The sequence below is a fragment of the Crinia signifera genome, chromosome 3 (genome assembly GCF_055691185.1).
Source record: "Crinia signifera chromosome 3, ASM5569118v1, whole genome shotgun sequence".
NCBI lineage: Eukaryota > Metazoa > Chordata > Amphibia > Anura > Myobatrachidae > Crinia > Crinia signifera.
In genome coordinates, this window is record NC_139219.1 from 49,929,545 (window position 1) to 49,945,481 (window position 15,937).

At 50.3% G+C, this 15,937-nt stretch overlaps 1 protein-coding gene across 1 annotated transcript in view; it reads left to right on the forward strand.

The window, feature by feature from the left end:
* The window catches only part of SLC1A4 (solute carrier family 1 member 4), a 59,250-nt gene that overhangs the window by 18,595 nt on the left and 24,718 nt on the right, over positions 1 to 15,937 (forward strand). Inside the window, exon 2 of the mRNA XM_083175761.1 lies at positions 12,483 to 12,525. Coding sequence (XP_083031887.1) covers positions 12,483 to 12,525 — 43 coding nt within the window. The remainder of the gene's footprint in view (positions 1 to 12,482; positions 12,526 to 15,937) is intronic.

Genomic DNA, 15,937 nt, shown 5'->3' on the forward strand with positions numbered 1-15,937 from the left:
AGAAGGCCACGGAGAAGGCTAACCCAAATAGACTAGACTCAAATGGGGAGTCAGCGATTTCTGCTAATGCCCCTATCAAGCTACCCAATAAGTGTAGATCTATGGGCCTGCGCGTATCAGCCTTGGGGGGGCGCTCTTTAGCCCAACCTCGCAAGGCCTTACTAAGCACGAAGGATCTAGTAGGATCTTGCATTCCCCGCAAACGTGCATGAAACGCAATTCCCGCCAAAGCGGCACCCATGGCTGCCCTGGACCTACCCCGGCAGAAATGATCCCAAACAAACGCCAGCAAGCAGTCCTCCTCAGACTTACCCTGAAACGCAAACCTAAGGCGATGTGCTTCCCAGTCTTGCCAGGCAGCAAAGTAGGCCCGACGGGTAGAAGGGGCCAAGGATTGCCGGGCTAAGTCCGTCATCCCTGTTCTATAATCTGCCAGACAGAATGCAGGCATGTAAGACCTACCGAAGACGCTGCTGGCGCTAGCTCCCGAAAGCGCGGGAAGTCAAAACGGGAAAGGGCATCGGCAATACAATTATCCACGCCTGGCACGTGGGATGCAGAAAAATCAATCTGGGCACGCAAGCATGTAAGTACTAGATAACGCAGCAGCCGCAAAGCCTGCGGCGAGGACGCCCGCTGATTATTAATCGCCTGAACTACCCCCATGTTGTCGCACCAAAAAACAATCGTCCTGCCGGACAATTGCGTTGCCCACAATTCCACTGCAACAATAATGGGAAACAGCTCGAGAAGAAGCAGATTCCTGGTAAAACCCCGAGAGACCCACGAAGGGGGCCAAGACCCAACGCACCATTCGCCTTGGAAGTATGCACCAAAGCCGGCTGAACCGGCTGCGTCCGTGTGCAGCTGCAACCGTAAGCTGGACACCGGCCGTGAAGGCCACAACAACTCTCGATTGAAATCCTCCAAAAAGGAGGACCACACTCGGAGGTCGCCCTTAATCTCGCCAGACAAGCGAATGGTGTGGTGAGGGTTGGAAATCCCCGCCGTGGCCCTCTCAAGTTTCCTACAAAAAACCCGCCCCATGGGGATAACCCGGCAAGCAAAGTTCAGGGACCCCAGCAGGGACTGCGCTTGGCGGAGCCTAATTCTAGCTGACCGAAGACATTCGCTTAACTGTCCCTGAAGACGAGAGACCTTGTCAGCCGGAAGACGGCAGCAACCAGCAGCCGTATCAACCTCAATCCCCAAGTAGGACAGACAGGTGGAGGGGCCCTCCGTCTTGTCGTCCGCCACGGGTACTCCCAGGTCTTGAAATAGCGCCCCCGCGAAGGCGAGCAACTCCTGGCAAGCCGAACCATCTCGTGTGCCTACAAAAAGAAAATCGTCCAAGTAATGGGCGATGCCCCTGTGGCCGGAGCCCTCCTGAATACACCAGTGGAGAAAAGTACTAAATTTCTCGAAGTAGGCACACGAGATGGCACAACCCATGGGCAGGCAACGGTCAATATAGAAACGACCCTCCAACCGGAAACCCATGAATCGAAATGACGTGGGATGGAGGGGCAAGAGGCGGAAAGCGGATTCCACATCAAGTTTGGCCAAAAGGGCTTCTGGGCCGAAACCCCGGATTACGTCCAGGGCCTCATCGAAGAGCTGGTAACGAACCCGGCAAAGCTCGGCAGGAATGGCGTCATTAACGGACCGCCCGTGTGGGTAGGACAGGTGCTGGATTAACCGGTACTTACCGGGCACCCTCTTGGGCACCACCCCTACTGGGGAGATGCACAAGTCGGTTAAAGGCTGAGAGACGAATGGGCCGCACATGCGCCCTAATGCGATATCCGCGTCCACCTTCTGTCTCACCACACGGGGCAACTCCGTAGCCGAACGCAAATTCCTGTGAGAGATAACCGTCACTCCCTCCCCTATGGGCAAACGAAAACCCGAAGTGAAACCCTCTAGGAGGAATTCCGCGTCCGGCCTGTTGGGGTACCGTGCCAGCCAAAGAGCCAACGCGGGCACCCGGACAGGTGAATGGGCCTTACTTAGCGACTGCAGCGGGCTCACTGCGGGACGCTGCGGCCGCGGCGGACTTACAATCCTTAGAGGGGTGGCCTCCATCACACACTCGGCAGGCGTGTCTAAAACGACAACTGGCGCCGCGTGTGCATTTGGAATCATTGAACGCGAAGCACTTTCCCTTGTTGGAAGGGGGCGTGGCCCCCTTCTTCCCTGGAAAGGGCTTCTTGACCGATGATTCGGACGTGGTGATCTGGCCGGTGACTTCCAGCCAGATCTCCACGTCCTTGAACCCGAGGGGTAAGGTGGTGTTACCGTCTTGGTTGCGACGGAACTTGTTGTCGTAATCCCTCCAGGCATACCCCTTGTACTTCAGATACATATCATTTATCATGAAGATGTATCTGACCATGTTGGGATGTTCCTCTGGCTTTTCGTCCAAATAACAGGAGGAGAAAACCATGAAACCTTTTAGCCAGTGGTTGAAGCTGCGATACGCATGCTCGCCAACCCCCCCGGGCTTCTTAGCCTCGTCCAGCCCCTCCTTTAGCTCTTCGGTAATTGCAAAGACGTCTACAAATTTACCCTCCTTGATCTTATCGCGCACCCTTTTGCGCAGGCCCCTGGTAACCGCAGTGTTGGAGCAATGAACCATCTCCGCGTGCAAGGGCGGTTCCTTCGGAACCGCCGCCTTCTTAGGCGCGCTGGCCTTCCCTAATTTCTTTGCCACCGCCCGCGCGATCAACTTTCTAATTTTACGCGGGCGCCCTTCTAGGCCTGACTCGTCGCTGCTAGCTGAGCTGTCAGTACCCGATGACCCCGATGTGGATGTGCGTGCAGCAGTAATCTCACCTGATCCCGACGGGAGCACTTCTGCCGCCGGCAAAGCGGAAGTCCCGGCCTCAACCGCATCGGCGGTTCCCGACCTCACAGGGGAAGGAAGGACGGTGGGTGTAACGGATGTCTGGACTTCGGCAGACGGAACTGCTGACCCGACATCTTCGACAGCCGCCTCCGGGATTACGGGAGGCAAAGGCAAGAGGGCCGGCTGGGCCCCGGGGAGGATCGCGGGTATAGGTGGCGCAACATTCCCGCTCGGATCCATGTTGGATGGTAAAGAGGTAGTGGTGGCTGGAGCCGGCCACCTGGGAGAAACTTCTGAGGAAACAAAAGATGAAAAGTTAAACGATGAATTAGCCGCGCTATCGAAAGGCCGCAGCGGCGGCCCTGCCATGGACTGCAGCATGGGGGGTATGGGGGGGGCGGAAGCTGAAGCGGATCCGATTCCTACATGCGCATTGAACGACGGGGCCCAAGGGGGGTATGAAGGGGCAGGAGGGGGCCCGAAGGGTTGGGACTGCTGCCAATAATTCTGATGTTGCCAGGCGCCAGGGGGACCGTACCAGGGGTAACCCGGGGTTGCCTGCGAATGCGCGGACCCCGGATGGGAGTTGAAGGACCACGTGGGCTGGGAACCGTAATGGGGGGGGGAAACGCGGGTAATGGGACGGAGCAAAAGATGGTGTCATTGACACCGGGAGAGACTGCTGCTGGGAGGAGTAGGTCTGCCAGGCAGCCATGCTAGGTTGGGGCCACTCCCCCTGCCCGTATCCCTGCGCAGGTGAAGGACGGAGGGGGATGGCGAAGGTGGCGGACACGGAGGACTGGGCAGACACCAGCTGGACCACGCCAGAGGCTGGCGCAGCTGAGGCCACGGCATTCCACCCCGGGCCCGCTGGGGCACGTTGTGGCGCGGGTGGCGGACCCCCGGCTCCCCAGCTGGGGATGAGGGAGCCAGGGGGGGGGAGGGCAGGAATGTTCGGCGCCCCCTGGGCCGCGGTGGTGGAATTCACCGATGCCTGCATTCCCCCTGGGGCAGGGACGGGCGCTGATGGTGCCTGCGGCCCCCTTAGTGGGGTGGACGGGTAGGGGTACCCGTCCCCAGGCCCTGGGGGGGCCTGCAACGCTGGGTTTACAAAGGTGGTTGGGCCAGGCTGCTGTGTGGCAGTCCCTGTGCTGCTGGGGCCAGCCCCGGCTGGGAGCTGAATGAGGCCCCTTATCTGGTAGGCAGGGGACAGGGGTGGGGGCGGGGCCTGGCGTGCGGGGGCGCCCCCGGGTGACCATGCACCCGGGAGCCGGGGGCCGCCATCCTGCATGGTGGCGCTGGCTCCCCCGCACCTGTTGGTGCTGTAAAGTGCGGTGGACGGGGCGCTCGAGGGATGCGCTCCCTGCTCGAGCGCTGACTGAAAGCCCGTCCCGGAGAAGCCGGGATCAGGCAAAGGCGCGCGGACGGTGCCGTCCGCCGCGTCATAGGCCTGCGCCCCCCAGCGTGCAGTGGCGTCATCAGCCGGAGTCTCCGGCCTAGACGGCGGGGGACCAAACAGCAAGGCAGCGGGCGCCGAGGGCGCGCCCGCTGCGGTGACCAGGGGGGGGGGGGAGGGGGGGCCGGGGCAACCGCACAGCCAGCCGCGACCGGGCCAGATCCGAGTGAGTCCGGATCAGGCCCCAGGGACATCAAGACGGGTGTAGAAACCCCGGTGGGGGGGGGGAGCAGGCTGGGAGCACCGGTGGCGGGCGGGGGTATTGGCGCCAAAGCCGGGGCAGCCACTGAGTTTGGAGGCAGGGGGGTGGGCATATTGGGAGCCTGGATGGGCAAATAATCATCCAGGAAGCGCCGGGGAGGGGGAGCTGAGCGGCGGGGACGGGACATGCTTGCTGAAAGCACAAAGGACTAGACCCAAAAGGTGTACAGACAGGCACTTAGCTGATTCAAACGCTGCTTGGGCTGTGACTGGCACGACTGCTGAAGCTGAAGAAAATCTGCAAGAGGAAGTACCCCGGTAAGGACCTGCCTATATATACCCCTCTCCCTAAGCTCACGCCCCCCCCTCCAGTTCACCCAAAGGCTACTTCAACAAAACTGAAACCAACTTTAAACACACTAGCAGTCATTAACCCTTTCCTGCCAAACCAAAAAATGTAAGTCTCTTAAGTACGCTCTGGCTTAGGCAGCCCTTGCTTAATCTAATGATATTTGTAATATGAGGTGTGTGTGTGTGTGTGTGTGTGTGTGTGGGGGGGGGGGGGTGGTGGTGGGGGGGCTGTGGTAAGAGTCACTGCCTCTAGCAATATTTTGCTCGCTTATGCCTATGTAACATGCAGAGAGAGTTAGGGGTAAATGTACTAATATGGGAGTTCTATTGAATATGGGATGTTGCTCATAGCAACCAATCAGATGCTATTGATTATCTTCTAGAAGGTGCTAAATAGGAAGTAGTCTCTGGTTGGTTGCTTTGGGCAACATCCTATCTTCAGTAGAACTCCCATCTTAGTAAATGTACCCGTTAGCGGGGCGTGGCTTGGACGGGCTAGAAGAAGGCAGCAGCTTCCAGGAGCTCCTGCTACATATCCTTTTAAATATCCTATTTTACCCCCGCTGACGGATCTGGCACTTGCCTTGCCTGTGGGACCACATACCTGACTACCCGGTGCCCCGGCTGGTGTGCTGCGACGTAGTCTCTGCGCCACCTAGGCTGATTTCTCATTTGCGGCCTGCTGATCCACTGTACCCCGGAAGCTGGGGATCTGCAGGCCGAGTTTCCCAGCGCCGGACACACTCTCCTGTTGAATAACCCCCTGCTTACGGTGACCCGGCGGGCTGGGGGGAGTGTGGGCTGGCAACCTCTCCGGCAAGTTTAGCGGAGGTAGCGGGAAGTGGTCTCGGCTGGGACGCACTGTCGCTGACCGCACCGGAGGGACCGGCGCCATCTTGCCCTGATCGTCGGTGCACAGAGCTGGGGGGCTCAATACAGACCGCCTAAGATCCAGTGGATGGCAACCGTGGTGGGTTTCGGAGCCATTTGGTATACTCCCGCTTTTGTCCTGTGCAGCCGCCGGGTGATCCAGCGCCTTAATGTATAATTGGTGAACTGACGCCGTTCTCTTGGCTTAGATATTGACCTACGACACTGCTGAATGTGACCCATTTTTGGCGGACCACTATACATATTCACTCGAGTCACTTGTTCTTTTGCTAAAAATGTAATCCTCTGCTACGCAAATCCTACATGCTATATACGCTTCATCTGCCAGAATCTCTCGCTGCTTGGATGATGTACGAAGAGGTGTCTCCTATACTCCTGATGCCCCTGATTGCTGTGATTTGGGAAATGCAGACGACATTCACAAGCTTATTGCCTATCCGGATTATCCTCTGGCAGACCTGACCACTACACCGGACATTTATTCTTATATGGACCTTTATGCAGCTGAGCCCATCTGGTACGCTTATCCTGAGGAAGGCTCTGGTGAATTATTTCGTTTTTATCCTCTGCTTCTGCTAAAATCGAGTGCACAGTGCTCCTGGATTTTGACTTTCTTATGTCCCAGATATTCCTCGAATGATTCTCATGAGAAAGACAATCCACATGTGATGATGGTATTGTTTCATCAGGGAACTAAAAATTGGCCAGATTAGGGATTTGTTTCCATTCATAGTGAGGATCATGTACACCTATGAATATATTATTCCTCCTCATGCTCCCTAATGTGTTCCCGTGACATATATAGTATGCTTTATTTTGCTGTGTTTTATTTTTATTTTTTATTGTTTCTCTTTTATATTGTCTTGCTACGAGTGGCTCTGCTAAAATATTTTGTTTATTGTGGTTTCCAAATTACTAGAGATGGAGTGATGGTACCAATAAGTCTTAGGTCTGTCCTACTGAGGGCTTATTCCTCCTGCTCCTTTTCAAGAATGTTTTAGGCTGTATATTTCTCAATTAATCAATATATCCTTATACCTAGCTTTCTAATTATGGGCCTTATCTAAAGCGGGAAGGCTGGCCTTGTACTAGTTATGAATACTTTATTTTATGCCCCTGTTTATTATCCGTGTAATATCCTTTACTTAAGGTGGGGAGCGGGGGGGGGGTCATAGAATTAGATAAGATAGTATAGATAGTTGAGTAGGGCTAAGGTGTTTATCGGGATCCAGGTATACCACAGTTGGGGTTAGGTCATACAGGGTGGGGGGTTATGGGTGGGTTTGCTTTAGGGCTTTTGGGAATTTATTTGTTATTGGTAGGGGGGGTTATTTTGGGGTTGTCGAATCTCCGGATTCTATATTTTGATGCTGCTGCGATATGTCAATATATATAATTTTTTTCACTTTATTATTTTTATTTATCCTTTGAAACGTTCTGCTTGTGTAATTTGTACGAGGGAATATGGGTGACTCAGTAATGTATGCTCTCTCCTGCTCTACTTTTATAAATCTACCCGAATGGCGCCTTCGGGTATGGGTCTTGAACTTATCCTGAGGGGGGAGTGTTTCACCTGGTTGATGTCTCACCAAAGACTGTATGTACACCCTTGTATTATGTGCTTCCTTATATAATCACATATAACGCTGTATAATTTTTTTTTTTTTTATTACACTGTTGTATATCTTCCCTGCATTCATGTATCGCAGTACTGAATACACCCCTATCTAAGGGTCTGTTTATTGTTCAAAAAATTTCAATAAAAAATTACACAATTAAAAAAAAAATGTACCCGTTAGCAATGGTGTAACTACCATATGTGCAGGGGGTGCAGTTGCTATGGGGCCCAGCAGCTGGAGGGCGGTAGTGAGCTGGAAAGCTCTACGGCCGCTTCAGCAGCAGCAGAGGAGCAGGAGAGAGAGCCGGAGGAAGGAGCAGGAGCAGGTGTTCGGTGAGTGAACACTCCCTCCCCCCCGGCGGCTGGGGGGACATGTCGCGCACCCCCCCCCCAGCAGTTGAGTGCCGGGGCACCCCTCCCGCTTGAGGCACTCCGGTGCCTAGCACCGGCCCTGGGGCCCAGAGCTGGGGCCCAGAGCTGACAGGGGCCCACTGTGCGTATACATTTTTCAGCATTAGGTGATAAATAGGGGCCCTTACAAACTTTTGCTATGGGGCCCACATGTATCTAGTTACGCCACTGCCCGTTAGCTTCCTAATGGGCTAACCATCATTTGACCAACCATCATTTGACATTGCATGTGGCTCTCTCCAGCTGGAAAGCCGATCCATGAAGCTCTCAATGAGCCATGTGCTGATGTCTGGGACTGGGCGATGGGTGTCCAAACAGAGGTCAGATTTTTTTTTAGGCACTATGGACTTTAGCACTTGGTGGCCTCATACTGTAAGTTGTTGTGTGGCCAACCTGAGCATTTATGTGTATAGTGCTAGCACATTCAGTTGCACTATAATACTTTGAGACTGACAGATGTGATGGCGAACACAATGTGGAATTATTCGCAAAGTGTTTGACAAAGAGTTTGTGGGAAGTTCCAGGGGAGTGGTGACGCAGGCGCGTCGTTACCATTTCTGAGGGAGTAGCGCCTAAATGGTCTTCTTCTACCCCGTAAAACTAGCTCCAGCATGATCAGACGTTTGGAGATCTAGCGATATGCATCCAAGGGCTGGGACTTCATGCACAAGCCATGCATCTATGTAAGGCGCCGCCAGTGGACCTCTCAATACAAATCCCAGTGTCGGAGATATTTGCATATGTTTGCCCGACCACTGTGTACAACACCGCAGCTGCAATGGCATTTGTCACCATCTCTGAATCAGTGCCCATAGTGATGTCATACATGAGGATAAGTGCTACGTACGCCATACTGATCCAGCCAGATTTCAATAGCAAAACTTGTCTGTGGGCTGTATGATCCAGTCACTCAGCAAAGCTCGCCTGGGGCCAGGGGGATGTTTGGGTATGAAAGGAGAACACATGTAAATCTTGTGTGAACTTTGTAGCGTATGTATTTACAGTATGTGCGTAATGTGTATGAATAGGTATGGATCAAAGGCTTGCCAGCCTGTAGAACAGGGTGTGACGTGGTGACGTCATCCAGTGTCCACCTGAGTATCCAGCGATCTTCCATCAGGCTTTGACCACGGCGGGTAGAGTGTCAGGTCCTGCATGCGGGTTGCTGAGCGGTGTTGGCTTTCCCTTCTCCATTGATTGTGTCATGATTCCCTGTATGCTGTGACTCTATATATCTACAGGCTGGCCTAACCTTGATGTATGTGGCATCTGCGGCACTTACAGTACTTGTGAATCATCTTTTGGCTAAGATCAAGTGTAGTATCTGTTCTTATCAGTTGGTCTGGACCGCCCCCTGGCAGAGAATAGAAAAAGGCTGGACCAAACCACCTTGCTACTGAGCTGAGGCGTAGTGAACCTCATGTTCTGGGCGAGTGCAAGGTCTGGCTGAGTATCTACACCCTGCCGTGGGGGGGAGGAAGACTCTCCCACTGGTAGGGAGGGGAGAAGCATCGGGCTGAGTAGTTGAGGATCTTGTTCGGGGGTCTATAGCCTCTGAGGGAGAGTCACTCGAAAAGCCCGGTGGAGTATCCATTTCCATGCCAGGGGCCGGAATGGGCCTGCTGGTGGAATAGAAAAACACTTGGTCGGACGTTGACTGGCTGGCTGCCTGGAGCCCGAGGCTGCACTGTGCCCCCGGGGAAACTCGGGGGTGCCGAACATGCAAGGGTGATCCACTTTGCAGCAAGGCAGTTTCAATTTTGCTCTCTTTATAGAGCTGTAATGCATTGTTTACTTTACTTTGGACTTTGAGGTCATATTGTCCCGATAGACTGTTTTAAACATGTTCCAAAATAAATACAATCAACTGTGTATCGTAACGGTACACTAAAAAGATCTTTATGTAATTTCTTTTCTCACAGGTGGCACTTGTGTAAGTGCACATCTGCGTTTCATTGTTTGCAGGCATCTGTAATGATGCACCTACATTTCCCTCAGTGTACCTTTATATGGAGTATATATATATATATATATATATATATATATATATATATATATATATATATACGTAGATAGGAGAAATGGCGGCACTGGCAGACTTGTTGAAAAAATCAAAGTATTTTATTTCACATCACAGCAAAAACTCGTGCGTGGGTGTCCGATGTTTCGGGGTAGTGTCCCCGTTTTCAAGGTGCAGAAAAACAACAACTTAATGGTGCTAAGACTCTTACCTTTATGGTGTAAGAGATCTAAAGGCGGGAGCCCGTTCACTGCGGCGGCGTCCGGCGTATGACCGGAAGTGGTCAGTGCTCATCTTCCGGCTCTTCCGCCGGGATCGCTTGTCGCAGGTAACCAAGGCAACCTGTGTAAACAAATACAATACAGGATGTTTATATGCCAGTGCCGCCATTTCTCCTATCTACGTGTACATTTGTATCGGAAGGCACAACAGCACATACCTGCAAGTGAAGAGTGCCGGTCCGTTACCACTTTCTATATATATATATATATATATACACACAGTTCACAGTAACTATGGCCTTAAGCATGGGTCTTAGGGTGTGATAACTTTCTAGATGCACTAAAAGTATTATATTTACACACAAAGGGGGTGATTCAACAACGCTCGGTAGGCAGCAAATGGCTTAACGCCGCCCCTCCGAACAAACGCCACCCACAACCCCCCCCTGCCGACTATGCGCTAACAAATCCCCTTGCATGCATTCGCTACCAGGAGAAATCCTCCGGTGGTCGCACGACCATCAAATTGTTTCTCCTGCCTTCGGAAATAAAAGTCAATAGAAACTGACTTATATTTCCTTCAAAAATCACCGAAGATGGGGCGGGTGATGATGTCCGGTGACATCAGCTGCCCATGTCCGACAGGCATCGGCCCGCCGGAGTTTTCATGGGGATGCCTATAAAATGTTCCCATGGTCCAGCGGAGTCTCTGCTCCCATTCGCCCATGGCCCTCCCTCCCCACAACAATGTCTAGGTCAACAGTCAATAGGTTGATACCATATTGTCAATAAATATGGTCAACATGGTCAAAAAGTTGACATAGGCAAAAGGTTGACATGGCTCTTGTTGACACTTGAAACGGCTGACGAGTTTTGGGGATTTTTTAAATAATTTTAGCACACACACTTAACAATTGTCGCCCATCTAAGCAAATGCCCTGGGGGTGGACGACTTTCCGTAGCAGTACACTATGGAAAGCTGTCCACCCCGTTGCTCATCTGCTGGAAATACCAGCAGATAAGTGGCGGCCGCCGGGAATGATGCGGGAGTGCGCACCAGCGATCACCACTCATCGCTGGCCCGTACACACTGGGCGGCTTTTGAACTGAAAGCAGCTCAAACGACAAAGCGGAGCTACTTTCAGCAAAAAAATCACCCAGTGTGTATGGACATTTAGACATATAAACATTGTGGAATTTCTTGGAGACTCTCTAATATAGTGGAGCCCTTCCACTTAACATTGACTTCTTAAGTGAAAAGAGTAGGTGCTAAGATAAAGCAATTGGTTGCACCATGCCTCAGCCCCTCACACACGGACTTCCCCCATACATCTCCAAGTATAGATATAAAAGCAGGGAAATATGAATATGATGACGTGCATTCTCATGTGCATTGTATCTGCATGTAGAAATGCTGCATCCATTGTGTGTAGGCACACTTGCCTACTTTTGAAAACTAGTTTCAGGGAGATTACAGTTGGTAGTAGAATTTTGCACAGTGCCCCATTAAGGTGTCATGCTCCACCCAAAGGGTGTGTCTAGTTCCATATATGGAAAGATTGTGAATAGAGATTGTGAGCATGGCACCTAGAAGTGTGGGTGTGTACCGCTACATCTGAGAGGAATCTTTTAAAATGACTTAGATCCAAATGTAGATGAGCTCCAAAGCAGTTAGTAAGAGATACTATACTTGGTAAAGTGCTGGGAAATGGTGCTGATGTTTCAGTGTAAATGTATCTTTCTCTCATTCCTTTTGTCCCCAAAAATTTAACAGTATGATCTGGGCTAGGTGACATGAGGGAGATTGCTAGACTAATGAGGGAGAGAGGGAGATTGCTGTTATTTCAGGGAGTCTCCTGCAGAATGCAGGAGGGTAGGCAACTATGTGTGTAGGAGATGGCTACATTTCAGTTTCTTCTTCTATATTACAGTTCATCTTAATGTTATTAGACAAGTGACTGGAATATTCTACGTAATGTAGTGTTCACTCTAGGTTTTTGTGCGGGCAGGGCGCCGGACCGGGCCCGCCGACATCACAGCTGGGGGTGGTCCCAGGCCGCTGACGTCACAAAAGGGGCATGCCTGGGCCGCGACGTCATTAAAGGAGGCAGGCCCGGCCACCACCGTCACCAAAGGGGGCGGGCCCGCCGAAGTCACTGTGCTGCCGAGAAGCGCCGGGCATCGCCGTCTATGGCGGCGATGGGCTTCCTCATGCGGTGTGTCGGGGCAGACACCAGGCTGTTTTAGCGGGGCACTGCTAGAAGGGCAGGGCACATTTTGCCCTTTAAAAATCGTGCAAGTGTAGCACCCCGCTAAAACAGCCTAGAGGGAACACTAAAATGCTAATTTTGAATCTATGTTTTGAAGCTTACAGGAAAACCCCAGTCAGCTCAGTGATCTACAGATGTTTGTATTGGCTGAATTATCTTCCTGTAGTAACAAAATGTTCCTGCTTTTATTTACAGAAACTTGATGCCTTCAAACCTTGTGGCTGCAGCCTTTCGCTCGGTAAGAAACATACATGGAAAAATGAGTTGCAGTTGCAGTGTATTCATTAAAGTACGCCCAACTACATACCTCCCAACTTCTGTCCGTATGAAATAGGGCGAGCGACCGAAAAGGGGCGGGGCGTATGCAAATGAGGGCGCGGCTTATGCTAATTAGCCGCAACCTCATTTTCATACGAGAATAGACGCTGTGCGCATGCGCACATGTCTATTCTACTAGATTGGGGGTCTCCCAACTGCCACCCCCCCGCAGCGGGACAATGCCTGCCGCGGGTGGGACAGCAGGACAGGACCCGAAAATCGGGACTGTCCCTCTAAAATCGTGACAGTTGGGAGGTATGCAACTATGGCATTGTGGGTCAGCCTAGCTATACTGGGGTCACTTCATCTAGTGTCAGTTGGTGTGGAAGGTTTCATGTCAGTTTGTACAGAGATATGTGGTTTGAATATTGAAACGTCAGGAAGTTACATCACTGCGATACAGATACAGATTATAGATAGGATCTGTGTTGAGTACTGTAAAACATAAGCAAAAAAAAAACTTTATTTCCATAATAATTACCCATCCAATTATTACTAAGGAGTTTTTCTTGCACCTTTTTTGACAGACATATAAATAAACAATTGATATATATGACATTGATAATAAATGAGATTACACAGGTAAATGTAAGGTCCAGTTTCACTGTAGACCTAGTATTCCACACCCAAAAGGTTGACACACACAAGGAACCCTCTCCCGGTGATTTCAGTGAGTTAGTAACTCATAGGCTGGTGTAGGGTAATGCCAGGGGCGAATTTATATCAGGGCCAAGATACAGAATGCTTCACATTCCAGTGCTTGGTAAATCTTGCAGCCCCCGATTGAAATTTATGGGGCTGCGGCTACTGTCGGAAATGAAGGAACCACAGCATATATTGGAGATATGGGACATTTGGAGGAGTCTTTAAATGTACAGGTTTTCAGGGAATAACCTGCATTTTATTATTTGAAAAATAGGCCCATAAATCATAATAATATATGTTCCCTAAAGGGTCAGACTTTTAAAAAAGAGATACCATTGGCTTCGCGCTGACAATAGCGCTCTGCTATTCAGCCAACACAGCCAAAAAGGGCTGGTTTCACAGACAGGGGGTGCGGCCTAGCTGGAAACCACAATGTGCTTCACTCAGTGATAGAGCTGGCATTTTGGTGTCAAACCCTTGATGGGTTACACCTGTGTGCAACTGAATCTGCAACCACCCCCCCGCCCCCTGTCCCCGTACCCAGTACCGCCCTTGTTATACCTCTCACCAGTAGCAGTACAAAATCACAGTTCAGAAACATTGGAGTAACCAGCTAAGGTCAAACAGAGAGTAAGGGATCAAATAAATTGTAGTAAATAAAAACATACCAGGTGCTACTGTATATGACAAATCTAAAAAATTATTGCTACATCAAACATCCCTGAACAGACCCTGTAGGGCAGGGATGGGGAACCTCCGTCCCTCCAGCTTTTGTTGAACTACACATCCCAGCATGCCCTGCTACAGTTTTGCTATTTGGCCAATGTAAAACTGTTGCAGGGCATGCTGGGATGTGTAGTTCCACAACAGCTGGAGGGCCGAAGGTTTCCCATCCCTGCTGTAGGGACACTGGGGGTTATTCTAGTTCACTCTTTCTGACAAAATCCTTCTTAGATGGACAAAACCATGTGCACTGCAGGTGGGGCAGATGTAACATGTGCAGAGAGAATTAGATTTACTGTAGGTGGGGTTTTACTTCAAAGTGAGATCTATATTGCAGTGCAAAAATAAAGCAGCCAGTATTTACCCTGCACAGAAACAAAATAACTCACCCAAATCTAATTCTCTCTGCACATTTTACATCTGCCCCCCTGCAGTGCACATGGTTTTGTCCATCTAAGAAGGATTTTGTCAGAAAGAGTAAACTAGAATAAGGCCCACTGTGACATTACAGATCAGGCATTTTCCAGATTATAAAAAAAAAAGTATATATAGGCATTAGCAAAATAACAGTGCATACAGTCTCGGTTGGTATTTTTGTTTGAAGATATTATTCTGTTTAATGAAGGTAAGCATAAGATCTGCCCTTTAATCAGTATGACATTTCCAGGTACAATACAGCCACTCAAATATAAAGATAATGTTTGTTCAACACTATTATCACTCTGCTGCCCAGGTTAGTGACAGCTTAATGAAAGGATTGCTCTCATCCCAAAAGCAGGGTTGCAGGTTTCTCCACAAAATATTTTTACAGACAATTCTATAAAATTGATTCCTGAGAACTTAGTCTATGTAATTGTAAAGTGTATCAAAAAGTGAAAATAGTAGAATCTTGATGAGAACGATATCTAGTCATAAAAAATGGCTGAAACCTCTGTGCAGAATATTAGGGGCAAATGTCATTATTAGAAGTGGCTGCGGGTTCTTTCACCATTTCCTGCAGCAATTTGCAGTAAAAACATTGCAAAACAAAGTTGCACATTGTCGACCCAAGGTCCACATACCCTGTGCAGTAACCTCCATTCGCTCACCCACTGCCCATCCAGTACTGCCACATTTCGCATACATCACTGAGAATGAAATTGCTCCCTTACTATGGGGAATAATATGTGATGTGTCAGAGGTTTTTGAAATTAATGAAAAAAAGATTACACTTTTTGGGCCATTCAGTTGTTGCCGATGCTTCCTGCTGGGTGTCTATGCTGATGTGCATTTATCAGAGTTATTCAATTATTGCTGTGATCAGAGACACATCTCAGTCTGGAATGTTAGATAGGCAGGTGCTGAATGGGGTCCCGACAGTAGGGATCCCGACAGTCATTTACCCTATGTCGGGATCCCAACTGTTAAACCGCTACCGGCTATTCTCACTCGTGGGGGTCCACGACCCCCATAGAGGGAAAATAGAATAGGTGGCGAGCATATCGAGCCACTCTCCCCGCAGCATGGCGAGTGCAGCGAGCCTGCAAGGGGCTTTGTTGAGCTCGCCATGCTGTCTGGGTCCAGCTGGTCGGGATCCCGATGTCGGGCTAATGACTGTCGGGATCCCAATGTCGGAACCCTATTCCACACCCAGATAGGCACCATGCCATCAGTGTACATAGGCTGTACTGTGTGTGGGCTTCTGTGCTTAATGCTATTGCAAATGTCAAAACCTGTAATGATGATTGGGTGGTGCGTTATTACCTTCCACTTTATCACCTCCACTGCTTTATCACCAGGCTTAATACATCTGCCCATCAGCCTCACTTAAAAATACAGGTGAGCCTAGTATCTATAATAAATGGTAAGGTTGTATATGAATAAACATTAGCACTGAAAATATGTAATAACCTTAAATAAGCGGGTACTTGTGTAGTTTCACGGCGCTCGACATATCGGATGCGATATCGGCCGATATATCGGAT